The sequence below is a fragment of the Astyanax mexicanus genome, chromosome 4 (assembly GCF_023375975.1).
Source record: "Astyanax mexicanus isolate ESR-SI-001 chromosome 4, AstMex3_surface, whole genome shotgun sequence".
Lineage (NCBI taxonomy): Eukaryota > Metazoa > Chordata > Actinopteri > Characiformes > Acestrorhamphidae > Astyanax > Astyanax mexicanus.
Genome location: NC_064411.1, coordinates 24,617,501 through 24,644,398, shown reverse-complemented (window position 1 = coordinate 24,644,398; position 26,898 = coordinate 24,617,501). Strand labels below are relative to the sequence as shown.

General features: G+C 40.8%; 4 protein-coding genes across 4 annotated transcripts in view; 3 read left to right on the top strand and 1 right to left on the bottom strand.

Annotated features, from left to right (window-relative positions):
* Positions 1-2,728, top strand: part of brwd1 (bromodomain and WD repeat domain containing 1) — a 41,682-nt gene extending 38,954 nt beyond the window's left edge. The window contains exons 42-43 of the mRNA XM_022664018.2: positions 51-191; positions 457-2,728. Of these exons, the coding sequence (XP_022519739.2) occupies positions 51-191; positions 457-1,619 (1,304 nt within the window). The 3' untranslated portion in view covers positions 1,620-2,728. The remainder of the gene's footprint in view (positions 1-50; positions 192-456) is intronic.
* Positions 2,729-4,832: 2,104 nt separating this feature from the next.
* On the top strand, positions 4,833-7,477 carry rbp2a (retinol binding protein 2a, cellular). Its single transcript, XM_007240878.4, has 4 exons — positions 4,833-4,971; positions 5,635-5,813; positions 7,034-7,135; positions 7,318-7,477. Exons 1-4 carry the CDS (start codon positions 4,899-4,901, stop codon positions 7,366-7,368), a joined length of 405 nt encoding a protein of 134 aa, XP_007240940.1. The 5' UTR covers positions 4,833-4,898; the 3' UTR covers positions 7,369-7,477.
* A 1,754-nt stretch (positions 7,478-9,231) lies between these two features.
* mrps22 (mitochondrial ribosomal protein S22) lies at positions 9,232-23,589 on the bottom strand. Its single transcript, XM_007240880.4, has 8 exons — positions 23,420-23,589; positions 20,393-20,556; positions 17,668-17,832; positions 16,485-16,628; positions 16,319-16,402; positions 16,057-16,202; positions 12,766-12,874; positions 9,232-9,495 (listed from the first exon to the last, which is right to left on the bottom strand). The coding sequence occupies exons 1-8, from the start codon at positions 23,553-23,555 to the stop codon at positions 9,406-9,408; spliced, it is 1,038 nt and encodes a 345-aa protein (XP_007240942.1). The 5' UTR covers positions 23,556-23,589; the 3' UTR covers positions 9,232-9,405.
* Positions 23,590-24,158: 569 nt separating this feature from the next.
* Positions 24,159-26,898, top strand: part of urb1 (URB1 ribosome biogenesis homolog) — a 40,494-nt gene continuing 37,754 nt past the window's right edge. Inside the window, exons 1-4 of the mRNA XM_022664017.2 lie at positions 24,159-24,356; positions 25,014-25,153; positions 25,423-25,574; positions 25,698-25,827. Of these exons, the coding sequence (XP_022519738.2) occupies positions 24,224-24,356; positions 25,014-25,153; positions 25,423-25,574; positions 25,698-25,827 (555 nt within the window). The 5' untranslated portion in view covers positions 24,159-24,223. The remainder of the gene's footprint in view (positions 24,357-25,013; positions 25,154-25,422; positions 25,575-25,697; positions 25,828-26,898) is intronic.

Genomic DNA, 26,898 nt, shown 5'->3' with positions numbered 1-26,898 from the left:
GTTGCTGGAGGAGTACTTTTTTTAAATCCCACTGTTTCTTTAATCTGCAGCATCAAAAAACAGTGAAGATTCAGCCAGCAATGAGGAAAAGAGTGAGGCCAGTGCTGACAGTGACTTCTCTTTTTCACATCACAATGGAGAGAGCAAAGGAGCTGGACACAGATCATCTAGAAGGACAGTACTGGAAGAAGGTAAATAAAATGTTATGTCAGCACCCTGACACTGGGTTGTAGTTAATATGACTATATGTGTCAGACAGCTACTTAAGATTAGTTTAAAGATAAAATGCCAGTGCCTCCAGTTAATGGAACAGTCAGTACTGAATAAGAGCGACTGTGTGAAGTGGCTACAGCAGTCCAAATTCCAAACAATGAAAAGAGTTGCCCACTCCTCCACAGATGCAAAGTGACTGCTGTTGTAGAGTGACCTTATTTACCTTTTTTTTTTTTGTTATAGATGATTCTCCACTTGTCAATGGGTATAGCCTGGACAATGGAAGAAAACGTCTAAATGAAAGCCAAGGTGATGTGAAAGATGAGGAACCTCCAGAACCTCATCAGAATCACCCTCATCAAAATGGACAAAAGATGGACACACAGGACCTTAAATATGCTGAAAAAATAAGTAATATGACGTTTAAAAGTCATGAAAAAGCATCTGCCTCAAAAGCACGTGCAATCCCTGCAGTTACAGCATTCAAATCAGAGCAACTGAGCAATGTTCCAAAGGGTGCTAGTGCTTCAAGAAAAAGAACTAAATCTGAAGATGGAACAGGTGGGGAGAATGCAAGCAGTAGTGCAGAGGAGATCCCGATTAAAAAAACTTCACTGAAAAGCAAAAACAAATTAACAAGGTCCAGTTCCTCTGGTTCTGAAAGTGAAGCGCTAAACTGGAGACGTAAAAAGAAGGACAAGAAGGCTGTTTCTTCAGACGACTGGCAGCAGAGTGATGAATCTGAAAATTATAATGAATTTAACAGGAGACGACCTACTCTCAGAGCCCTCCCTAAAAAGAAATACATTACCGACTCTGAAGACGATGTCTGTTTAGAGGCTGAGGATCAACACAGAAACGGACGGAGCAGTGTTGTCTCTGGTAAAGATGGTGGAAAACAACTCCCAGGAGGCTGCTTCAAATCCAAAAGGAAGCGTATCAGGAGCTCAGATTCTGAAGATAAAGAAGAAGAAAAAGGAACGATTAGTGATGAAAGTGAATGTGAAAAACCCATCAGAAGACAAAAGCGCCCCAAGCAATTCAAACCAGAATCAAAAGAGTCAGAAAGTGACTCTGTCAGTAGAAGGAAAACAGAAAATGGTCTGTCACGCAAGCAAAAGGGTGTGCTGAGTGAAGAGTTCTGTAAGAATTCGAATCGTGGAGGAAAACGGAGACTGAAGAGCAGCAGTGACAGTGGCACGAGCTGCGACAGCCCAGAGGAGTCCAGCGAAGAGTCCATCTCAGGGTCACAAAGCAGTCCAAAAAGAAGGCTGAGAAACCGCAAACAAGCTGCCAGGCATTCAGACGTGGAGAGTGACGTCTCCTACGGGAAGCCTCAGAGAACCAGGAAAATTCGCACTAGAAACCTAGGCAAACGGACTGTGTGTTACCAAGACAGCGAATGAAGGAATTTGCTTGGTTGGTCCATCGGAAAGAGACAAAAACTGGAGACCTTGAAGACAACTTGTTTGGCACAGGAAGCGGAGAGGGTGGAGAAATAGTAGCAGCACTGGCTTCTTCTAAATACTGTGAATCAGTTTCAGGGATATCTATATATATATTCTGTTGGAGAAATGTTTTTGGATACTAAATTTTGAACTACTAATTTGGGTGCTTAGACCAGCCCCATTCTTTTTTGTTTTTGTAATTTGGCCAACAGAAAAGAATTATGTAGAAGAGCATTTTCTGCTTGGGTGCTATCTTAATATACCTCTTGCTTAAATTAAGCGTATTTTGCTGGCTTGCACTAAAATGGCACACTGTACTGAGGTATTTCATACACTAGTTCTGCATTAGTATCTCAGGGGTCAACTATGTTTACCATTTTCACTGACTTTTTTTTTAATATATATATTTCTTTCTCTTTGCGTGTGCGTATTCCATTACTGAAATCTTCCTTGATTTGACACTCCTTGAAAAAGCCACATATTTCATTGAACTTTAAGGGATCATTGAGCCAAAGTGTTCAACATTTTCCTTTTTTGTACTTTTCTCTGTTAACGTTGGACTGTGTATATACAATGTGGTGTGTGTTTGTCATTTGTTTTTTTTTCAGCATTTTTCCAGATTTTTCTGAGAATCACTTTGTAGCAAAGCTTTGTATATTTAAATTGAAGCGTTATTTTGTATAAAATTCAAATGCATTATCTTGCCATACAGTATAATTGGTACTTATTTGCTAAGTACAGAATATCAAATCAGTATGTACTGCAAAAAAAATGTATGATTTCTCATATTGGGAAGACATTTTAGTAACCTGTTATGTACTTTCAGTATTAACTCATTTTCAGACTTAACTTATGAACGATAAATTACTTTTTTTACCCACCTGAATTTGGTAGTGTTGGCATTCATGGGAAAAAACAGCTGTTATGACTTCTTTTTTTCTGTCCTTAATGCCTTTTGCATAAAGTCAGCTCCTTAATTCAAGTTTTGCAGATGTTACAGCTAATGATCGCTGAAGTGATTGAGTTTATGATGAATAAAGTAGCCTACAGTTTAAAGGCACAACTGATTTGATGCTACTTTTTATGTGATGGCTCATTGACAACTATTGAAAATTCTAGGACTGAATATATTTCTCACAATTTCACACATCACATTTACGATTAGGACGTTTTAACACTGTTAGTGTGCAGTTTGGAAGAACAATTTACATCCACAGAAGTCACAAGATTAAAATGCACACAGGTAATCAATTAAAGTTGATAAGAGGAGCCAGATCCTGTTAAAAGAAGTAGTTGGCTAAAACCAAAGTTTAAGGATGTTTTTATCAGCTGTTTAAGCTGTATACAAAATTCTCCGCTGATTTAAAGATAGTAGCCATTATTTAATAAACTTAAACCAGGCTGCTTTACAATAGTTTTGTCACTTAAAATTGACACCACTTCTAAAACAAAATTGTGCAACTGGCTGACATATGTATATGACATAATGGTACCACTGACATTTGGTTTACAGTTCTGACATATAGGACTGGGTATACGCTTTATTTGTGTAGGGGGTGACATATGCTTTGTGGATAATTTGGTAATGTGCTAAATTTATGTTAATATTCAGGATGCCATCCCAAATCCAGTCCCGATTTAAATAACATATTGACTTCTTTATAAAATCCACATGCTAGTGATGGAACGTCTAATTTGTAGTCTACTGTAAATTAAAGAAACTCTGGGTAATGACAAAAAAATCCATTAAAGGATGCCTAAAAATGTTAACATTCCAAGGAACACCATAAGCCCGGAGTGCACTTCTTAACCATAAGTACAAAAAATAAGAAAAGCTGGGAAGGTTGTGTGATTCCCGTAGTTTGTAAAAAGAACATCACCCTTTGTCATTGAATATATCCCACAAGTTATCAAATGGGACCTTTCCTGAGACAGAAGCTGTTATGTAGTTTGTGCACATACAGGGTTTACACTTCTGTCCTGGTGTTCCTAATCAGTAAGTGTGGAGACTGCTCAGGTGACAGCACAGGAGGGTGAACTTGGGGGATGCATAAATTCACCTTTTGATATAATAGACCCCACTACTCTAGAAAGTTTAGACCTAAACACACACAGTAAACCGACCCAATGTCATCATTCATCTCTACAGAAATTAAACATTGAGTTCTGCAAGGTTCTGTTCATTCGTTAAGTTGCCAGTGGGCACCGTCAAACCTGATGGGGACAGTGTAAAAGATATAAATAAAGCCAGATCCATCCTTTTATTATTACAGTGTTCCCAGTTGTGACAAAACAGTGCTTTCTGTTTTTGTCCAAAAGCTGCTTGAAATGTACTGTCAGATTTAATGTTAAATCTCACTGGCCTCCATGCTTGATGAACTCTATAGGACATGTGGAACTCCATATGAATTTTCACTTGAAAAATGATGTCCATTCAGCAGATACAACAGAATTCTGTTTTAAGTTGAACCACTGAATGTTTTCCTGCATAATTATTTGGATTTGTGTTCCTTTTAAAGTCTCAGTAATGGCATTGTAATTATCAGTACTTTAGTTTATAATCTCTTCCACGCTGCAGTATTGAGGAGCAGAACATACTCATTATTTTATTGTTAAGAAAAAAACAATGTTGTACATAATTTGGAACACTGAAGACTTCGTGAGTGAGCTATTGGCTTTACATCATCTACATGTTTCTCTGGAATGGCACAACATCCAAACCCTCAACTGTCTTGGTTTACGTCTTAATTATTATTTTAGAAACTGTGCAAATTTCCCTTTTAAAATAGAGAAGTCAGAAGGTTCTTTACACAACCTTAAGACTTGTATTGTGAACATATTCTAATTACATCTATCTTGAAGCAGATGAAATTAATCTATAAAAATATTTTCTTAATTAAAAAGAGAACTTTGATCATGTCGATAGCGCTGATAGCCTCCTTTCATCTGTGATATAAAATATTTAAAATACAAAATATGATATAATAATAATAATAATGTTATTGGTTTGATTGATATATTAGCAGATAGGATAAAAGTATATGGCCAAACCCCACCCTCTCTATACAGTGATGATGAAAGGCCTTCTTCATGATGATAAAACACACTTATCATCTGAACTTTGTCACCTTGCCACACACACACACACACCTCAGCTATAAAACTTAAGACTTCTCTCAGTTCAGCCTCTGATCACATTCCAGCCTGCTCACACTCACACTCACACTCAGCATCACAATGCCCGCTGACTATAACGGACGATGGGAGATGGTCAGCAATGAGAACTTTGAGGAGGTTATGAAGGCTCTGGGTAAGTCTTATTTCTTTTCTGTTTGACAAAGTTTGGTTTCTAGATGCATTATTCTTGTGCGAATTTTGCGTAAACCATCATTTACATGTGTACCACAAATGTCATTTATTTACTTTTGTTATAAATTAAACCATATTGCCCAGTCCTGCTTTGTACTGCTTGTTTTCTTTAATCCGTAACACTTTTCATATATTTAACACATTTATATAAGCAAGCGTTGATTAATACAGAATCCATAAACTTTTAAACTGAGTAGAATTAGACATCATTTCTGGAAGTAAACTGACATATTATCTGTGTTAAATAAGGTCAGTATTTTAGTTCAGTTTATCCATAGGGTTAGTTTTCTGTACAGAAAAAAGACCCAGAATACTGACACTAGTTAAGGCATTATTAAACATTTCTACATTTTAATAATCAAGAATGTTGTAAATTAAGACAATTTTAACTAGTGTCAATTAATAATAAACTGAGACATTCTGTCTCAGTACTGATCATTAAAGCACCTTTGGTGTACAGTGTTGTATTAGAAACTGTGTTGTGTAGTCCAGTACTAGATTAAACGCTGTGTGAGAAATGAGCTTTTTTAGAGGTCTTCAGGCCCGGTGGAGTTTGGGGGTAATTGTGATTGCTCCTGTTACTCATTGCTTTTCTCTGTTTTAGACATAGACTTTGCCACCCGTAAGATTGCTGCTCACCTCTCACAGACCAAAGTGATCATACAGAATGGAGATAAATTTGAGACCAAAACGCTCAGCACTTTCAGAAATTATGAGGTAAACTTTACTGTGGGGGAGGAGTTTGAAGAACACACCAAAGGGTTGGACAACAGAGTAGTCAAGGTGAGTTACTCTGCAGCTGCGCTCTCATTTCCGGATGTTTATATATAGTAATGAAGTAGAGCTACTTCACTACTGTAATTAAGTATTAAAAGGCTGTATCTGTATCAACTGGAGTATTATTTTACTTCACTACTGAATTTAAGTACTAAAATGTTGTATCAGGTGGGGGGTTGGGGGGGGCTAGTTAGCGTTAGCTATCTGGTGTACATAACGGATTTCCGGTTGATTCTGTGTTTTACTGAGACCTTAAATATACACTAGGGAAGCCCGGTTTGACAATGTAGCACAACTCGACAGGGCACCGGTCAAAGCAACGCCATTCGAGTCGGATTTTATGATATAGAGCGAACTCTGAGGCTTCAACGTGGTGAAACCAAACACCGAATCACTAAGTCTGACTCAGTCCTGTTAGCTAATCAGAGTTGATATATTTGCATGAATCATGAGCAAGAGCCAAAACCTGTCTTCAGAGACCTCTAATTTAGTGATCTAAAGCAGGGTTATACAGAAACACTGAATCACTTTTTTTCACCAAAAACGTCTCACATGGAAGTCAATTTTTTGATTAAGAACTTGTAATTTTACTCAAGTCTCAGTCTTTATACACGTCTGTATTACATAACTGAAAGCTGTTCCTAGCTGAAAGATCCTTCATAAAGAGCTGGGAGAAGTAGCCCAGATTCAGCATGATTTAAAGGATGCAAGTGATGTTGCCGTGGTTACCCACAAGGCTTTGCTCAAGGACAACTGTTGTGAAATAGTAAAAACGGAAGCAGAATTAATTTAAAATTATTTATAAATGATTTATGTGAGGAAATGATAGTTTCATGCCTTAGTGTGATGATAAGATATTTTCATATGACATCACTACAAATGGCTTGTTCCAAATTTGTGACCAACAGTCCTTTAAATATTTTTAATTACGTTTTAAATATGTTGTTTATATGTAGTAAATATATAATTTTTCTTCCGATTGTAAATTGACTTTCTAGAATTTGAACACACTCCACTTCTATACTAGCAGTTTGTAATTTCTCGTTGGCCATGTTTCTTTCTGAAATGTGTTTGAGTTTTATATTTAAACATCACAGTATTTAAAGTTTACCGCTTGTTTTTCACTCATAAAGCCAATACTTTTTTAACAGTGAATGTGGGATGAGTGTGCAGTGTTTATAGCAGTCTGGACAGTGCTACATTAAGGTATATGATTCTGGTTTCAGACTCTGGTTCAGTGGGATGGAGAGAAGTTGGTGTGTGTGCAGAAAGGCGAGAAGGAGAACCGAGGCTGGAGGCAATGGATTGAAGGAGACTTGCTGCATTTGGTAAATATTACTGCGTCAGGAGATGAGTCCGTCATGCCAATTTAAAACAAGATGTATTAACATAAAAAGTCATTATTTCTTTATCAAAAAGCTAACATTAATTTCTTTATTTTTTATAAGTGTGCAGCATGTAATTGTGTGAAGAGCTCTCTCTAATTACAGTCTTTGTATGTGTCTATTAGGAGATCACCTGCCAGGACAAAGTCTGCCATCAGGTGTTTAAGAAGAAGTAAACTTCTTAAAGACTTTTCTGTGTACCGTCAGGTTTTATTTTGAAGGCCTGCATCTGACTCATTTGTACATATGTGCATGCAGATTTAATAAAGAGCTGTAACAAAACCAGCAGATCTGAACTTGTACTTTGAGAGTAAAGATTACTTTAAGTTGCTAACAAAATTTATTTCTTAATAAATGTTCAACTTTATCTGTATGAATCACTATCTGAAAAATTCCACCAAATTTCTAGCTTTTGTCTTTAAACCATATCTTTTATATTTGGTGTTTTAAAATTCCTGATTTAGGAAACTGATACTGAAAACGTTTATTTTGGCATGATTCTGCTAACATGGGCCATGAGTAACAGGAGTGTTAATTAGATGCAGCCTAATAAACAATGTTAGCTTAGCCAGCCTGGTGTCTCTGAGTTAACGTTAAAGTAACGTTTCAGTAGCATGATAAATTTACTCTTGAAGCAAAAAGTATTTTTTATCTTGTTAAATTGAGTGTTTTGAGGATGCGAATTATGATGAATATATTAGTGATTATTGTATCATTTTAACTTGTAATTTGTATTTAACTGAGACCTAAAGAGCACATTATGAACAAGAGAGTCAGTGGGGTTTGGATTATTCAAAAAATAGTACAAATTCTGCATGCATGTAGGCATTTCTGCTATCTTTCAGGGCCCTTTTCACGTCCTCTGTAAATATGTGCTCCGGTGTAAAATTGACATGGGGTGAAGTAAAATATTATAAAGAGTACAAACCTTTGTTGAATAGCCCACCTCCGCTCTCCCGCTGCTTTTCGAGATCCAGTCAATTTTGTGCTTTTTGCCCAGCTCTCTTAACAACGAATGCTTCAGGGCATTTTTTGCCCCTGATAAATCATTTATTACACTGTTATCCATGTTTTAAAATTCCTGATTTAGGAAACTGATACTGAAAACGTTTATTTTGGCATGATTCTGCTAACATGGGCCGACTCTGCTTATTTACTGAAAAACTGTAGCTGCAGTGAGATCAGGCTGAACATGCCTGGAGGAGAACAGCTAATAAACCTACACTGAACAGAAGATAAGCTGGAAAGTTTTGAGGGTAACTGCTGGATCTTGCCACATCCACAGCTCTTATCTCTTATAAATGACCTCTGACTCAGTCAGGAGCTACTTTGAAGTGTTTGGACTTTACAGTAGGTACAATAGGTGATCAGTACAGATATTTCCCAACCTGAGATAACAGAACCTGAAACAGCATTTCCCATTTGAATCATTAAGACCAAAGAACACAGTCCTGTTCTTTACTTTCACCACAGCAGAGAGAAAGGTTCATTGACAGTACCTTTCTTAAAAACTATTGGAGATTTGGTGAAATATCTTATGTATTAATTTACCTGGAGAGGTATGCTAATTAGGTTGAAGCTACCAAACTCTGATCTGTAATTAATGTCTTATGAGCTGTAGTTTTAATCAGTGCTTAATCAATTAAATGCAACATTTATACACAGCATTCTGACCTTTCATCACTGTATTATAGGGTAGTGGTTATTAGCTCTCAGTCCTGGTTGTGGAACACCACTGTTGGAGCAGGTTCTCAGTTTCACTCAGAAAAGGGTTGTGGTAATACGTGTGATGATAAAATGTGTATCGGAACCACAGAGTAAAATTACTCCCTACTGTTTAGACCTTAAATATTACATTTCTCCTAGAAAAGAAATCAGTTGTGATGGTATACATGTTATTCAGACATTTTACTGTATATAATTTCAGAAATATTATAATTTATGATTAATTAAAGAGAGAGACTGACATAAAATTACTCAACACATTATTCAAAAAAAAATCTGCAAACAATTCAGAAGAACAGAAAAAACAGCTACCGTTATATGGCTGGAAACATATAGTGTTTATTCATTTACAGCAATACAGTCATGCAAATTATTCATCAGCTGACTTTTAAGCATCTAAGTCATGTAATAATGAGAGGGCTGTTCTTACTTCACACTAAACACAGTAAGAAAACACCCCGGAGATCTGGATGTGAGTCAGTTTGTATTCAGGCAGAACTCTGCGTCTTTGTCTGTTCATAAACCTGTAATGCAAGCTTGATGAATCCAGGTCTCTGACACTCGCAATCAGCGTAGATCTACAAGAACAACAACATAAAAACTCAGAATATACTTTAATTGGTTGATTAAATCAGTTATGTGACCCTAATTTCACCCCACACCATTACCAAAAACATGTCACTTTCACCGTGTTTCACTTTCAGTGCTCACCTTACTTTAAAAGAAAATGTTTTTTTTAAGAATTAGTTTCATTTACTTAGCTTAGCTTTACTTAACTTAGTGCTCACCTTACTTTAAAAGAAAATGTTTTTTTTAAGAATTAGTTTCATTTACTTAGCTTAGCTTTACTTAACTTAGTGCTCACCTTACTTTAAAAGAAAATGTTTTTTTTAAGAATTAGTTTCATTTACTTAGCTTAGCTTTACTTAACTTAGTGCTCACCTTACTTTAAAAGAAAATGTTTTTTTTTAAGAATTAGTTTCATTTACTTAGCTTAGCTTTACTTAACTTAGTGCTCACCTTACTTTAAAAGAAAATGTTTTTTTTTTGCATCTACAGGTGCTGGTCAACGAATTAGAATAATTTGAAATAGTGCAATCATGAAATTCTTTGAATGCATTTTTTGTGCAGAAAGCAAATCAGGTGTTCACCGCACCTGTCCTACTCGTTAGACTAATCACAGAACTCGTTACCTGGAAAAATATTTGCTCAGCTGAGCTTTCCAAAAGGACCATTTAGGCCATTTAACTGTGACACTGTTGTTTTATTGAATTAGAATAATGGAGAAACCGTTTCATTGAATTAGAATAAATGCTCAAATTTTTGTTTTCTGTGAAGAGTGTTCACTGTGCAGTATAAAGTCAGGGTTGAGTAGAATTTCTAAGTTGTAAAATCAATCATGGGTAAGCAGCGCGACCTCTCAACCGGAATAGTGGCTCAAATTCAAGCCCTTCGCCAACAAGGCTTGACCCAAACTAAAATTGCTGAGCAGCTCGGCATCAGCCAGTCTTCCGTCTGCAAAGCTCTCAAGAAAAACTGCAGCAAGCGCACCAACTGTTCCGGCGTCCGAAAAACTTCTGCTCGCGACAACAAGCAGCTGAGAAAGATCGCAGGCAGCAACCGGTTCAAGTCCACTTCCGAGCTCACCGACTTGTGGAACAAGCAGACCGGCGATGACGTCTCCAGATCAACCACTTACCGTCGTCTGCGCGAACTCGGCTTCAAATCTCGCGTTCCAGCAGTAAAACCGATGCTGAACAAGAAACAAATGGAGAAACGGCTGAAGTGGGCCAAAGAACACGGCGAGTGGACTGCTGAAGACTGGCAGAAAGTGGTCTTCAGTGACGAATCACGCTTCTGCATCTCCTTCGGTGACCAAGGTCCTCGTGTCTGGTGTCGTGGTGGCGAAACCTACAACCACGAGTGCGTGAAAAGATCCGTCAAGTTTCCCCAGAGCGTTATGGTCTGGGGATGCATGTCCGCTCGAGGTGTAGGGAAACTCTGCTTCCTCAAGAAGACTGTCAATGCTGCCGTATATCAAGATGTTCTGGAAACGTTCCTGATTCCGACTGTTGAGGAACAGTTCGGTGAAGAAGACTTCATATTTCAACAGGATCTTGCACCGGCTCATGCGGCAAAGTCGACCAAAGATTGGTTCACTAAAAAACAGCTTGAAGTTTTGGCATGGCCGGCCAACTCGCCTGACCTCAATGTCATTGAAAACCTTTGGGCCATCGTCAAGCGGAAAATTCGCGACAGAAAGCCTACTACGCTGGACCAACTGAAGCAGAACATCGCCACTGCCTGGGAAGCTGTGAGTGCGGAAACTTGCAACAAGCTGGTCAAATCGATGCCGCGGAGACTTCAGGCAGTCATACAAGCCAAGGGGGCAGCCACAAAATACTGAGAAAGTGATGATTGTAATTATAATAAAAATTATTCTAATTCAATGAAACGGTTTCTCCATTATTCTAATTCAATAAAACAACAGTGTCACAGTTAAATGGCCTAAATGGGCCTTTTGGAAAGCTCAGCTGAGCAAATATTTTTCCAGGTAACGAGTTCTGTGATTAGTCTAACGAGTAGGACAGGTGCGGTGAACACCTGATTTGCTTTCTGCACAAAAAATGCATTCAAAGAATTTCATGATTGCACTATTTCAAATTATTCTAATTCGTTGACCAGCACCTGTATACTCAGTTACAGAACAAGAAGGACATGAGTAACAGGAGTGTTAATTAGATGCAGCCTAATAAACAATGTTAGCTTAGCCAGCCTGGTGTCTCTGAGTTAACGTTAAAGTAACGTTTCAGTAGCATGATAAATTTACTCTTGAAGCAAAAAGTATTTTTTATCTTGTTAAATTGAGTGTTTTGAGGATGCGAATTATGATGAATATATTAGTGATTATTGTATCATTTTAACTTGTAATTTGTATTTAACTGAGACCTAAAGAGCACATTATGAACAAGAGTCAGTGGGGTTTGGATTATTCAAAAAATAGTACAAATTCTGCATGCATGTAGGCATTTCTGCTATCTTTCAGGGCCCTTTTCACGTCCTCTGTAAATATGTGCTCCGGTGTAAAATTGACATGGGGTGAAGTAAAATATTATAAAGAGTACAAACCTTTGTTGAATAGCCCACCTCCGCTCTCCCGCTGCTTTTCGAGATCCAGTCAATTTTGTGCTTTTTGCCCAGCTCTCTTAACAACGAATGCTTCAGGGCATTTTTTGCCCCTGATAAATCATTTATTACACTGTTATCCAGCTTAAAGTAGCTCCACACCTTAGTGGTAGAATCTGGAGAGCCCTGACATTTAAAACGAGGCATTTAGGACTGCTTATTAAAAAAAACGTTGTTTTACGTTGTAACGGTACATCACGGTACTGATAATGACAGCAAATATACACAGACACCACATAGCCTGCCTCCTGGTGCCCAGTGCATTCATTTACACTGAGGAAGGTGTTTAATACACCTATATTAATCACAACTCTACCAATTTTTACCCAATTTTCACAGGGTTTGGTTTGTTACAAACAGCAGAGATGTAGTAAAGATTCAGGATGCTGTTACTAATTATCAAAGACATCCAACCATGTAGAATATGCCCCCAAGCGGCCGTTGTACAGAGTGCTCGGAATAGTTGGGCTGTTCAGCAAAGGTTAATACTATTTCATCATGTTTTACTCCACCAATTGTCAAATTTTATACCCGACTTCTCTTTAAGTGCTTCTGCTTTGTCACATGGACTACAAAGTCAGATGAAATGGAATTTAGCTACATGTATATACAGCTCTAACTCACAGCACCAGTGGAGGTTGCTGGTATGTGAGGATTATTACCTTTAGAAGCTCCAGGCCACTGGCTTGTTGTTGCTGAGCTTGCAGGGCAGAGTCACTCTGAGGATGGGCCAGATTAAACAGATGCACCAAACTCTCTGCATCATGTACCCTGCAACCATAAATCACAACCAATAAACCCACAGTAGAGCTGAATATCACTAACTAGGAAGTGTGTGGTCCTGTAATAAAACACACATAAAACAATAGCAGCTATTATTCATCCAAACCAAGGACTGTCACATCCAACCAATCATCAAATTAGCATATCGTTACAACTTCATAATAAAAACTTAACAGCACAAAAAAGCTTCTTAAAATTCAGATTTATGATTTTATTTCTCCATTTATCAAAACATATCACAGCATTTAAATAAATAAATGTTGACCATAACCACACACAGAGACACACACGCACAGAGACACACAGGCGCACACGCACAGAGACAGAGACACATGCGCACAGAGACACACATGCACAGAGACACAGAGACACACGCGCACAGAGACACACGCGCACAGAGACACACGCGCACAGAGACACACGCGCACAGAGACACAGACGCACAGAGACACAGACGCACAGAGACACAGACGCACAGAGACACAGAAACACCCGCGCACAGAGACACACACGCACAGAGACACACACGCACAGAGACACAGAGGCGCACGCGCACAGAGACACAGACGCACAGAGACACACGCGCACAGAGACACACGCGCACAGAGACACACGCGCACAGAGACACACACGCACAGAGACACAGACGCACAGAAACACCCGCGCACAGAGACACACACGCACAGAGACTAGGGGTGGGAATCGTTTACTATCTCACGATTCGATTCGATTCCGATTTTGGGGGCCACGATTCGATTCAAAATCGATTTTTGATTCAAAACGATTTGAATTATAAAAATTTCTGCTTCTGGCTTATGAATCTTATTGAAAAAAAAACCCTCCATAATATACACTGGTCCTGGAGCAAGTAATGTGTTACAAAAACAATAAAATGTGCAGGAATGTGGGTCCTCAGTGACAGAGGAATCACTGGGATATCACAATGACGTTAATGAACAATAAATAAATAATAAATAACACTGCTTTATTACCAGGCTACTAGCGGTGGTGTGTAGGTGACGCTGCTGGGCTGATGTGATGATAGCAGTGGAGCGCTAAAGTTCAGGAGCAGCTGCTGATTAACTAGTTAATTTAAGGTCGTTGTATTTCTTCAGAAAGGGGGCAGGAGGTGGAGAAATTAATTCATATGGTCCATTCCTTAATTCCTCTGTGATGAGGAGCTGAAATTAGCTCTGATTAGCTTATTGTATTTTTCCGTTCCGCCTTAAATGCTGCAGCCCGCTGCCACCTGTAGCGTTATTTAAGGTGGAACTGGAAAGTTAGCTAGTTAGCTAGCTAACAGTTACTGAAACTAACTACTAGCGATCTTTTTTATGCTTGTTATGAAGCATTCTGCCATAAAACATTGAAACTACACGTTAATCTAATGTAATATAGTGCTTGTTCTGCCATCTTACCGGTGATTCTCAAACACCTACGCTCTGTGTGTGTCTGGAAGATCTCCGTTTGAAAGGACAAGCGCTATCCCCAGGGTTGCCAGGTCCAACAAAAATACCCAGCCCAAAATCAGTCTAAAACCCGCCCCTCAGAATCGATTTTGGGACATTTTAAATCGATTCTGAATCGTAGTAAATGAGAATCAAGATTCTTATGTGAATCGATTTTTTGGCACACCTCTAACAGAGACACAGAGGCGCACGCACACAGAGACACAGACGCACAGAGACACAGACGCACAGAGACACAGACGCACAGAGACACAGACGCACAGAGACACAGACGCACAGAGACACACACGCACAGAGACACAGAGACACAGAGAAACGCGCGCGCAGAGACGCAGAGACACGCATGCGCAGAGACACGCGCAGAGGCGCACCCGCACAGAGACACACGCGCACAGAGACACACACACAGACACACACATGCACAGAGACACAGAGGAGCACGCGCACAGAGACACACACGCACAGAGACACAGATGCACAGAGACACACGCGCACAGACACACGCGCACAGACACACGCGCACAGACACACGCGCACAGACACACGCGCACAGAGACACACGCGCACAGAGACACAGAGACACAGACGCACAGAGACACAGACGCACAGAGACACAGACGCACAGAGACACAGACGCACAGAGACACACACGCACAGAGACACAGAGACGCAGAGACACGCGCAGAGACACAGAGACGCAGAGACACGCGCGCGCAGAGACGCACCCGCACAGAGACACACGCGCACAGACACACACACAGACACACACATGCACAGAGACACAGAGGAGCACGCGCACAGAGGCGCACGCGGACAGAGACACACACGCACAGAGACACACACGCACAGAGACACACACGCACAGAGACGCACGCACAGAGACGCACGCACAGAGACACACGCACAGAGACACACGCACAGAGACACAGAGGCGCACGCGCACAGAGACACAGAGGCGCACGCGCACAGAAACACACACGCAGAGACACAGACGCACAGAGACACACGCGCACAGAGACACACGCGCACAGAGACACAGAGGAGCACGCGCACAGAGACACACGCGCACAGAGACACAGACGCACAGAGACACAGACGCACAGAGACACAGACGCACAGACACACACGCACAGAGACACAGAGACACACACGCACAGAGACACACACGCACAGAGACACACACGCACAGAGACACACACGCACAGAGAAACACACGCACAGAGAAACACACGCACAGACACAGAGACACACACGCACAGAGACACAGAGAAACACACGCACAGAGACACAGAGAAACACACGCACAGAGACACAGACGCACAGAGACACACGCGCACAGAGACACAGATGCACAGAGACACACACGCACAGAGAAACACACGCACAGAGACACAGAGACACACACGCACAGAGAAACACACGCACAGAGAAACACACGCACAGAGACACAGAGACACGCGCACAGAGACACAGACGCACAGAGACACAGACGCACAGACACAGAGACACACACGCACAGAGACACAGAGAAACACACGCACAGAGACACGCGCGCACAGAGACACGCGCGCACAGAGACACGCGCGCACAGAGACATGCGCGCGCACACACAGAGACACGCGCGCGCACACACAGAGACACGCGCGCGCACACACAGAGACACGCGCGCACAGAGACACACACAGAGACACACACACTCACCGATCTCTCTGCAGCATATCTGACAGCAGGCCATCTATTCTTTGGCTACTGATCAAGTGCCAGACAAGTCCACCAAATAAGCGTGTAGACCACAGCAAGTTATATTTTCCATTCTTTTCAATGTCCTCATAGGTCAATGCATGCACCTGTAAACAGAACACACAGACACATTAACAACTTACTAACAGGTGTATGCCTGCCTGTTGCAGGACAGAGGTGAACCACACACACACAAACAAAACCACAAACACAAAAAACACACCCTCTTAAATTCTGCAGAGTCTGGTTCAAACTGGACTAGGCAGTAATTCAGAACTGCATGATGTCTGTTCTGTCCAAACATGACCTGTATAAGGAGAGAGGGACACAGTGTTTATATGTTTCTGACCTTAGAAGTTCTGATTGCAGTTGTAACCTATCAAACATACTTTGAGGTTTTCTTCCTTAAACATAGGTGGCGGCGTGAGCTTGCGTTCATTTTTGGGGAAGTAAACCTGAAGGAGTCTGTCTCTCTCTTCCCACGACGCTTTCCTTAATGTTCCACTCGGCTCCCTTACAACAATAAACCTCTCCTGCAGAGAACCATGAAAAGAAACAACCAGTCACTTTTCACTGCAGTCAGATCATCTGCAACAAACAAATAATCAATAACAGTAACCTGCAATGCAATATAGGGCTTTGTTTTTATTAACCAATAAACTTAGTTATTATTAATTAATACACTATTTTAAAAATAAACCTGTGAAGATTACCATTTATCTGTGTGTGTGTGTGTGTGTGTGTGTGTGTGTGTGTTCTTGAAAGTTCTGTATGGCAGGGTGGCCACGCGAAACCACTCCTTAGTAAAAGGCACAAGGCAGCCCATGTGGAATTTTTTTCTTCTTTTTTCACATGGTCATAATGGGGTATTTTGTGTAGATTTTTGAGGAAAGAGATTATTTTAATACAATTTGGAATAAGGCTGTAACGTAACAAAATGTGGAAAAGGTGAGGCGCTGTGAATACTTTCCGGATGCATTGTGTATATATATGAAAACAGTGAATTTTTCCAGGAAATTCATAAAATTTGATAAAGTGAAAAGGAAGAAAACAAATGAAGTCATTGACATTTTAGTTAAAAGGCTTTCACTTCACTGTACAAATGTCTTTATAACCTTTATATAATGTTCTGTGTCTTCATCACATACCAAACCACCTCATCTCCACATCAGACTTCTGTCTGCTGTTAGGTAGACCATCACTGCTGTAACAATTGCTGATTTTTTTGAAGTAAACAGTAAATACTTTACTACAAAGTGAAATTATTTTATTGGATATTTTATAGTGGAACCTTTTTTATTGAGAGAGTATTTACTATTGAAAGGTCCATTTTACACTGGAGAATGATATTGTTTCCTAATTCAGTTTTTAAAAAATGTTTTTTCTTCATTCTGATTACAATACTGTTACCGTCCAAACTCTGGATGTTAGTAAAACATATTTGATCCTCTATGTTCCTTCTAGAGCATTTTGGGAGTGGAAATAACCTTGAGTTTAAATCTTCAGTAAATCTTTAAGTAAACCTGGACCTCTTCCTGTTTGACTATGTATGTCATTAACAGGCTTTCTTACTCTGTGTGGGATGTTGTAAGTTATGTCTGTGAAGACATATTTGGCCTTGTCCATTCCCTCAAGCATCTTATCCTCACACAAAACTTCCTCAATTGGCTTCCTCTCAGGTAATACTGGGGGCATCTTTAGCAACTTCTTGGCCTGTGTCCCAGCCTTATGTGCTGCCTACTCACACAAAGACAATGACAAAAACAAACAAATATATTCCACCTTGTTAATAATATCTTGACATTAAGATCCTGCAAACATGCAACGGCTCGCAAAAGTATTCAGCCCCCTTTACTCTGAAAGCTCTAAATCCAATTGCCTTTAAAAGTCACTTAATTAGGTAATAGAGTCCAGCTGTGTGTAATTTAGTCTCAGTATAAATACAGCTGCTCTGTATCAACCTCAGTGGTTTGTTAGAGAACACTAGTGAGAAAACAGCATCATGAAGACCAAGGAACTCACCAGACAGGTCAGAAATAAAGTTGTGGAGAAGTTTAAACCAGGGTTAGATTATAAAAACATATCCCAAGCTTTAAGGAACCCAAGCAGCACTGTTCAATTAATCATCCAAAAATAGAAAAAGTATTCTACACATGAAACCTACCAAGACATGGCCGTTCACCCAAACTGACAGATCAAGCAAGGAGAGCACTGATTATAGAAGCAGCCAAGAGGTGCAGAGAACCACATCTCAGGAAGAATTTGTCCACAGGACAACTATAATTCGTGCTCCACAAATCTGGTCTTTATGAAAATACAGTCATATGAAAAAGTTTGGGCACCCCTATTTCCCCTATAGATATATTAATCTTAATCATTTTTAGTTGTAAATATTTGGGTGTTTGCAACAGCCATTTCAGTTTGATATATCTAATAACTGATGGACACAGTAATATTTCAGGATTGAAATGAGGTTTATTGTACTAACAGAAAATGTGCAATATGCATTACACCAAAATTTGACCGGTGCAAAAGTATTGGCACCCTTATCATTTTATTGATTTGAATACTCCTAACTACTTTTTACTGACTTACTGAAGCACAAAATTGGTTTGGTAACCTCATTGAGCTTTGAACTTCATAGCCAGGTGTATCCAATCATGAGAAAAGGTATTTAAGGTGGCCAATTGCAAGTTGTTCTCCTATTTGAATCTCCTCTGAAGAGTGGCATCATGGGCTCATCAAAACAACTCTCAGATGATCTAAAAACAAAGATTGTTCAACATAGTTGTTCAGGGGAAGAATACAAAAAGAGATTTAACCTGTCAGTTTCCACTGTGAGGAACATAGTAAGGAAATGGAAGAGCACAGGGACAGTTATTGTTAAGCCCAGAAGTGGCAGGCCAAGAAAAATATCAGAAAGGCAGAGAAGAAGAATGGTGAGAACAGTCAAGGACAATCCACAGACCACCTCCAAAGAGCTGCAGCATCATCTTACTGCAGGTGGTGTCACTGTGCATCGGTCAACAATACAGCGCATTTTGCACAAGGAGAAGCTGTATGGGAGAGTGATGCGAAAGAAGCCATTTCTGCAAACACGTCAAAAACAGAGTTGCCTGAGGTGTGCTTTTGCTCAGAAGAATGGACGCAAAATGAGGATCCAGCAATCAGAGCTTATGCCTGTAAATTAACCTTCTTCTCCTTGTGCAAAGTTTTTATGTTGACCCAAAATCCAAGCAAATTTAAGGGAAATAAAAAACCCTAGCTGTTGGGCAGTGAAGGAATGTGTGAGTATTCTGATGGACTGATCGAACTGCGCTGTTAGATCCTTTATTTTCTGTGCCCTCCGTTCAGATTTAAGAGGATTTGTTTGCTTAAAAGATTGTGTTTTTTCATTGTGGTGCTGCACTTGTGGATGTATCTACTTAGTAGATGTCTCTACTAAGCAATAATACAGGGGGGCTGAATAATTTAGCATGTCACACTTTTCAGATGATCATTTGATCAAAAAGTTCAATACTTTTGCATGCCACTGTATCAATAACAAACAAACAAAAACACCAAAATTTAGATTCTTTAAAATTCAAGCGTTTACCATGACAATAACATTGTAAAAATGATCTATAGCCATTTTAGATTTGATCATATTATATTACATAAATCTCCAAGTATCTGTTTTAATACTTCATGGCTTTTTAAAATTGGTTTCTGTTTCAATGTCTTAATAACAGGGATGTCTCAATCACCAATTTGCCTCAAAGTCATTTTGAGTATCTGCTGACACAGAGTCCAATACTCCAAGTTGTTTATTATTATTGAAACAACAGTATCAAAACTTTTTTTTACCATTTTTACCACAAAACATACAAGTACTAAATAGCCATATAAATGACTTCTATTTAAATATGCATCTTTACTTAAATAAACAAACTAAAAATAACAATTCTGTGATTAATCATAATCTAAATGCTGGTAGTTCTGTTTTGTTGGGGGACAATAATAATAAGGTAGTGTATTATATCTATAATCCTGATTTTTTGAAAATGACATGATCATGCCCGATTGCTAATGATGCTCCGATCAGGCACATCCCTACATAATGAGACAATACCCTAATTAACCACAAGGAAGGAGTTGCACACATTTCTTAGCCTCTGAATAAAACTAACTGAAAATAATTTCTAACTTAACTGACGTCAGTAAAATACAACTAATCACAGAGAATATGGAACATTAATTAATAATGCTGTACAATGTATTTTATGTTTAGGGAAAAGAGAATGAATAAGATTTTTACCTCTTCCAATTGAGTGTCAGTTAGGAGTCTGTACTTCGGTGGTTTCAGCTCCTGTTTAACAGGCTGAAACACTTTATTTAGGTCCAAACCTGTGATTCTGTTCAAAATGTCCTGAACTTCAGCATCTGCAAACTGGACTGCTTTGAGACGATCAGCATCCTGCCCTGTGGGGGAATGGGGGGATTGTTAGGTAACAGCAGTTTAGCATAAGCATAACTTAATACATTTGTGTAACACATCCATCACATACAATAACCCCATGACCTGTTATTCTAAAATACTTTCAGTTTAACTGCAAAAAACAAGCCACTGCTTCCTGTTCCACACTGCATAAAATCTATTATAAATTAAGAGTTTAAAGCTGATGTCTGTAGGTTTTGAGATGTAGGTCCCTCTCTGGTGAAGAATTGGCTATTGGTTAAAGCCACCCAAGTTTTTAAAATGAATAATGTAGGCTTTGCAGGGATGGTCATTGCAGCACACTGGTACCATTACACACAATATTTTATCCCTTCTCCACTCTAAAATGCTTCAGCGTTCAGTTTAATAACTAAATAATATGGGCTGCCACTTTAAACCAATATTTTTGCAAATCAGCACAGGTACCAGAGAACCCTTTGAAGAGCGGAGACACACCGGCCCCCTCTAAACACAGCGTCATCGGTACAGATCGGAGACACCGGCCCCCTCTAAACAGAGCGTCATCAGTACAGAACGGAGACACCGGCCCCCTCTAAACAGAGCGTCATCGGTACAGATCGGAGACACCGGCCCCCTCTAAACAGAGCATCATCAGTACAGAACGGAGATACCGGCCCCCTCTAAACAGAGCGTCATCGGTACAGATCGGAGACACCGGCCCCATCTAAACAGAGCGTCATCGGTACAGATCGGAGACACCGGCCCCCTCTAAACAGAGCATCATCAGTACAGATGAGAGACACCGGCCCCCTCTAAACAGAGCGTCATCAGTACAGATCGGAGACACCGGCCCCCTCTAAACAGAGCATCATCAGTACAGATCGGAGACACCGGCCCCCTCTAAACAGAGCGTCATCGGTACAGATCGGAGACACCGGCCCCCTCTAAACAGAGCATCATCAGTACAGATCGGAGACACCGGCCCCCTCTAAACAGAGCGTCATCGGTACAGATTGGAGACACCGGCCCCCTCTAAACAGAGCGTCATCGGTACAGATCGGAGACACCGGCCCCCTCTAAACAGAGCGTCATCGGTACAGATGAGAGACACCGGCCCCCTCTAAACAGAGCATCATCGGTACAGATGAGAGACACCGGCCCCCTCTAAACAGAGCGTCATCAGTACAGATCGGAGACACCGGCCCCCTCTAAACAGAGCATCATCAGTACAGAACGGAGATACCGGCCCCCTCTAAACAGAGCGTCATCGGTACAGATCGGAGACACCGGCCCCCTCTAAACAGAGCGTCATCAGTACAGAACGGAGACACCGGCCCCCTCTAAACAGAGCGTCATCGGTACAGATCGGAGACACCGGCCCCCTCTAAACAGAGCGTCATCGGTACAGATTGGAGACACCGGCCCCCTCTAAACAGAGCCTCATCGGTACAGATCAGAGACACCGGCCCCCTCTAAACAGAGCATCATCGGGACAGATCAGAGACACCGGCCCCCTCTAAACAGAGCGTCATCGGGACAGATCAGAGACACCGGCCCCCGATAAACTGAGCGCTATCAGTACAGATCAGAGACACCGGCCCCCTCTAAACAGAGCATCATCGGGACAGATCAGAGACACCGGCCCCCGATAAACTGAGCGCTATCAGTACAGATCAGAGACACCGGCCCCCTCTAAACAGAGCGTCATCGGGACAGATCAGAGACACCGGCCCCCGATAAACTGAGCGCTATCAGTACAGATCAGAGACACCGGCCCCCTCTAAACAGAGCGTCATCGGTAGAGATCAGGGACACCGCCCCCCTCTAAACAGAGAGTCATCGGTACTAGGGGTGTAAAACAGTGTGGACTTTTTAAGCGGGATCTGGCAACACAGCAGGAGTGCAACTATGTTCTGTTTGTGGTGTATGCAAACGTAGTATCAGCGCCCCCGGGGGGGGGGGGGGGGGGGGGGGGCGGATGAGATACGTTCTGTCATTACTAGCCCACCGCGCTCCGCAACACCAGCAAGCTGATTGGCTATTTCTCCTGAGAGAAAATTTATTCAGGGCTTTGATTTGGCGCCCCCTTGTAGTGCAGCGCCACTATGCATCGCATAGGCTGCATACCCCCTTTTTAAGTTGTATGTCTGGCTGCATTTTGGCTCCAGTGGAAACAATAAACGGTAACAGAGTGACCAACAAGACACAAACCATATATAAATACTGTAAGTAAATTGTACACGTGACTGTTTCATAGGCAGGTGTACTAACCCCTTGGCTCTTTACTGTGTTAAAAAAATGTTCTGTCTAACCATAGTCTTAATATGACTGGTTATGGTTATGCATACTTAAATTACAAGAGATGTAGGAGAAAAAAAAACACAAACCATAGTCTTAATATGACTGGTTGTGGTTTGCACTTATTGTTTGCACTATATAAGACCTAGAAAAGTTTCATTTTTATTCTTATTTCTATTTCTATTTCTTATAGAATCAATGTGTGAGAGAAACCAGTCTGTTAGGATTGCGTTATATGATTTTGTCAAATAAAACTCTAGTTTTCAAGCCATCTTTAATTTTTGGCGTTTCTTTTGCATTTATTTTTAAATTTTGTCTCGTTCTCATGAACCCAGTATCGTGTCTCGTCTTGTCCCCCTATAAACAGAGCGCCATTGGTACAGATGGCAGCACTGAGAAACACTGCCACACTCCGACACACACATACTCTGACACTCTTTCAGTCCTGTTACTTATAACATGAAGAGTAACAGAAGTGAGTTCCAGTAACAAGACTACATGCTAGTAACATGACTCTCTCAGAGGTCAGTGTATGAGCCGGCGTGTATAGGCAGGTGGAGGTGTAGTTCTGTGGTGTTCAGTACTCACCGCTGCTGCTGCTGCCGGGTGCTGCGGTGCAGGTGAGCCGCTGGACGGTCTGTGAGCGCGCGGCTCTATTATACTCTGCATTAATAACAGAACGAGCCGCTCTGCTCAGAGCCCTTCCCGCACACCGCGCCGCCATGACTGCCTCTGCTGCCGCTTCCTCTCCGGGACCAGAACGAGCCGCTGCCGCTTACTGCCCCCTAACGAGCAGAGCTGGATTACCCGCCACACTCAGCCTCCTCATATCTATCTATCTAATATTTGGGTGAAATAAACATTAAAAAGTGTAACGAGTTAGCTGAATTGGAAATATTTGGGTAAAATAATCCTTTAAATATATAAGTAGTTCGCTAAAGTGGTGATATTATTCAAGGAGTAGTAAGTCCTTCATTTCGCTAGGTGGCAGGGTCGCGAATACACAGGGTCCTGAAACTGCAGTCTCCGCCACTGCACCACATCTCCGCTTACCGCTAGAGGGAGCACGCGAGGGAGGCCTACAGTCATGGAGATAGATAGATAGATAGATAGATAGATAGATAGATAGATAGATAGATAGATAGATAGATAGATAGATAGATAGATAGATAGATAGATAGATAGATAGAGGTTCTCTGGGTATAGGTTCTGTGGTGGTGTAATGAGCTGGGGTGGAGGTTGTGGAGTGAGAGGTCTCTGGGTATAGGCTATGGTGTGGTGGTGTTTCAGGCTATGATCGGCAGGGGGCGGTAGCGCAGCTCGGGTCTCTAAGCTTCGCGCTGATCTCTGTTGGCACGTGTTCCGGTCCGGTCTGAGGGTAGATCGGTAAACATGGCCAGTAAACGCCGCAGCGCGCTGCCGGCCGAGGCGCTCCGCTCAGCGAAGAGCCCGAAAACCGGAGAGACCGAGTTTAACGGGACGCTGTTTAAATCCATGCTGAAGGACCCAGGCAGCGCTTTCAGAGGTAATAGCGTTACTACAGTATTACTGCCCACTGTTGTATAACTGCCCCTCTGTGTTGCTGCCCCTCTGTATTACTAGCCCCTCTGTATTGCTGCCCCTCTGCCCCCCTGTGTTACTGCCCCACTGATTTTTACAGTATAAAGTTGAGTATAAAGAGTAGTGTGAGGTAGTTGGGTGAGATCTGCTGTGTCTGTAATGAAACTCAGTTACAGTGTAAAGTTGAGTATAAAGAGTAGTGTGAGGTAGTTGGGTGAGATCTGCTGTGTCTGTAATGAAACTCAGTTACAGTGTAAAGTTGAGTATAAAGAGTAGTGTGAGGTAGTTGGGTGAGATCTGCTGTGTCTGTAATGAAACTCAGTTACAGTGTAAAGTTGAGTATAAAGAGTAGTGTGAGGTAGTTGGGTGAGATCTGCTGTGTCTGTAATGAAACTCAGTTACAGTGTAAAGTTGAGTATAAAGAGTAGTGTGAGGTAGTTGGGTGAGATCTGCTGTGTCTGTAATGAAACTCAGTTACAGTGTAAAGTTGAGTATAAAGAGTAGTGTGAGGTAGTTGGGTGAGATCTGCTGTGTCTGTAATGAAACTCAGTTACAGTGTAAAGTTGAGTATAAAGAGTAGTGTGAGGTAGTTGGGTGAGATCTGCTGTGTCTGTAATTGCAGGTTTGGAGATCTTTGTTAGAACTGGGAAGAAGTTGCCCTGTGCCGGTCTGTATGATGTGGTTGAGGGCTACATTAAGATCTCAGCAGAGTGTTGTGAGATTGTGGAGTTACTGGAAGGAGAATCACAGTCTGTGACTGAGGTAAGTTTACCTCTTTCTCTGAATAAAGTTATTTGTGAGTCTCTTTTACAGTTAACCGCCAACCGCGTTGGTTTTCCCTCAGTGTGTTTGGTGTAGATCTTTCTTTGCATTTGCATTTGTCATTGGTTTACACTTTCTTCTATCCAGTGCATATAACAGCACTCACTTTTGAGTTCAAAATGGCATGTCTGACCTAAAATGTTTAATAAATTGTGTTATATAATGTGTCTGTGTGTGTGTTTTTTTTTTCTCATTACTCACTTGTCCAGTTGATGCTGATATTTCGGAGTTTAGAGCTGATTTTGCTGCGGACGGCAAGTGACCTTTCTCATTTTAGCATGGTTGGCACCACCGTTGTGAAGAAGATCCTCTCAACACACGCAAAGCTGCTGCAGTCCTCTTTGTGTTCAGTGAATCATCAGTAAGTTTCTCTGATCCACTGCATGGTTTTAAAACAGGGCTCTAATCACAGATGGTTAGGTGACGTAAGTGTTTTGTTTTTACGTAAAGCAATGTTTATTTCTGTTGTTTCTTGTGTGTGCAGGTTTGTACGGCAGTGCCTCTCCTTGCTGTCAGCGATGGTGTCCCAGGGTGCAAACTCAGCCCGGGAGGTCTTCAGTATTTTAGTCTTTAGCAAATCTCTGAACAGCCTTGCTCGTCAGAGAGACAGAACTGTGAGTAAATTTAAGCTTGTCTATGGGTGAAGCTTTGTTGATGTTGCTGCTTTTAACTGTCTGTACATCTGTACATGGTTAAAATTAGCCATGAGCAGATGAACAGTTTTTACTTCTGATCCGATACACAACTACCGATACAACTTCTAGTGTAAGAGCTCTTTTTATATTTATACTGATTATTTATTATATTTATTGAACATTGTTGTTTTTGTTACTGTCGGTGTTGTGCTAAGGGTAACACCATGAGACTTAAATAAAGCACACATTACATTTCATTAGAAGAACTAAAAATACACTGAATTTATATAAATTCCCTGATTTTAATAGCAGATTATACCTGCTATGAATGCACCAACATGCTGTGAAATCAAACATTGTCCACTGAAGACAATAATTTTATAATTAATTGTAGTAATATCGGACCCGATACCAATTGGATCGTATCAGTTTCGGACACCTTTTTTAGATCCATAATCATTTTAATCAGTTTTGACTGTCTGGCTGTGAGTTCCAGAGCTTTGTTATGAGTTATTAGTCAGAACCTAATTTAGCAGGGAAGTCTTTGTTTCAGTGTCAGCAAGGATGAGGACTTTGCTCCCAAGAAAAAACACAGAACCTGTGTACAACCTGTTAACCTGATCTGAAGTGTTTAATCTGATCCACAAATAATAAAAATATTACTAATAATAGCAGTAGATGGATTAATGGATTTTAGAAATAGGAATGGAATAATAGCAATGGAAGCAATTCAGTTCATTTAAAAAGCAACTAATCACTTAAGACTTACAAACAGTATATTTATGTATGGTTGTTTATGGGACATATCATGCATTTTAACACTTTTTGTGGATTGTCTGTACCTGTGTATGCAGTTTAAATGGAAGTTGCACATTTGTGTACTTTTGACTAGCTAGCTAGATATCTTTCCTGTTCCATCTTAAATGGTGCAACAAGCAGCAGAGGCTAGGTTACTTAACTCCACTGCTGTAAATATATCTGTATCAGGTAGAGTTGTTGGAAGTTTTTCATACCGCCATACCATCGTCAGATTATATGGCGGTATTACGG

What these genes read in the sequence shown, in the direction of transcription:
- mrps22 (XM_007240880.4), bottom strand. Translation starts at nt 23,555, where the DNA reads ATGGCGGCGCGGTGTGCGGGAAGGGCTCTGAGCAGAGCGGCTCGTTCT. An exon ending in CTGACACTCAATTGGAAGAG is followed by an intron (nt 17,833 to 20,392) that starts GTAAAAATCTTA and finishes TTGTGTGAGTAG; the next exon opens with GCAGCACATAAGGCTGGGAC. An exon ending in CTTACAACATCCCACACAGA is followed by an intron (nt 16,629 to 17,667) that starts GTAAGAAAGCCT and finishes GGTTCTCTGCAG; the next exon opens with GAGAGGTTTATTGTTGTAAG.
- rbp2a (XM_007240878.4), top strand. Translation starts at nt 4,899, where the DNA reads ATGCCCGCTGACTATAACGGACGATGGGAGATGGTCAGCAATGAGAAC. An exon ending in TGGACAACAGAGTAGTCAAG is followed by an intron (nt 5,814 to 7,033) that starts GTGAGTTACTCT and finishes TTCTGGTTTCAG; the next exon opens with ACTCTGGTTCAGTGGGATGG. An exon ending in AAGGAGACTTGCTGCATTTG is followed by an intron (nt 7,136 to 7,317) that starts GTAAATATTACT and finishes TGTGTCTATTAG; the next exon opens with GAGATCACCTGCCAGGACAA.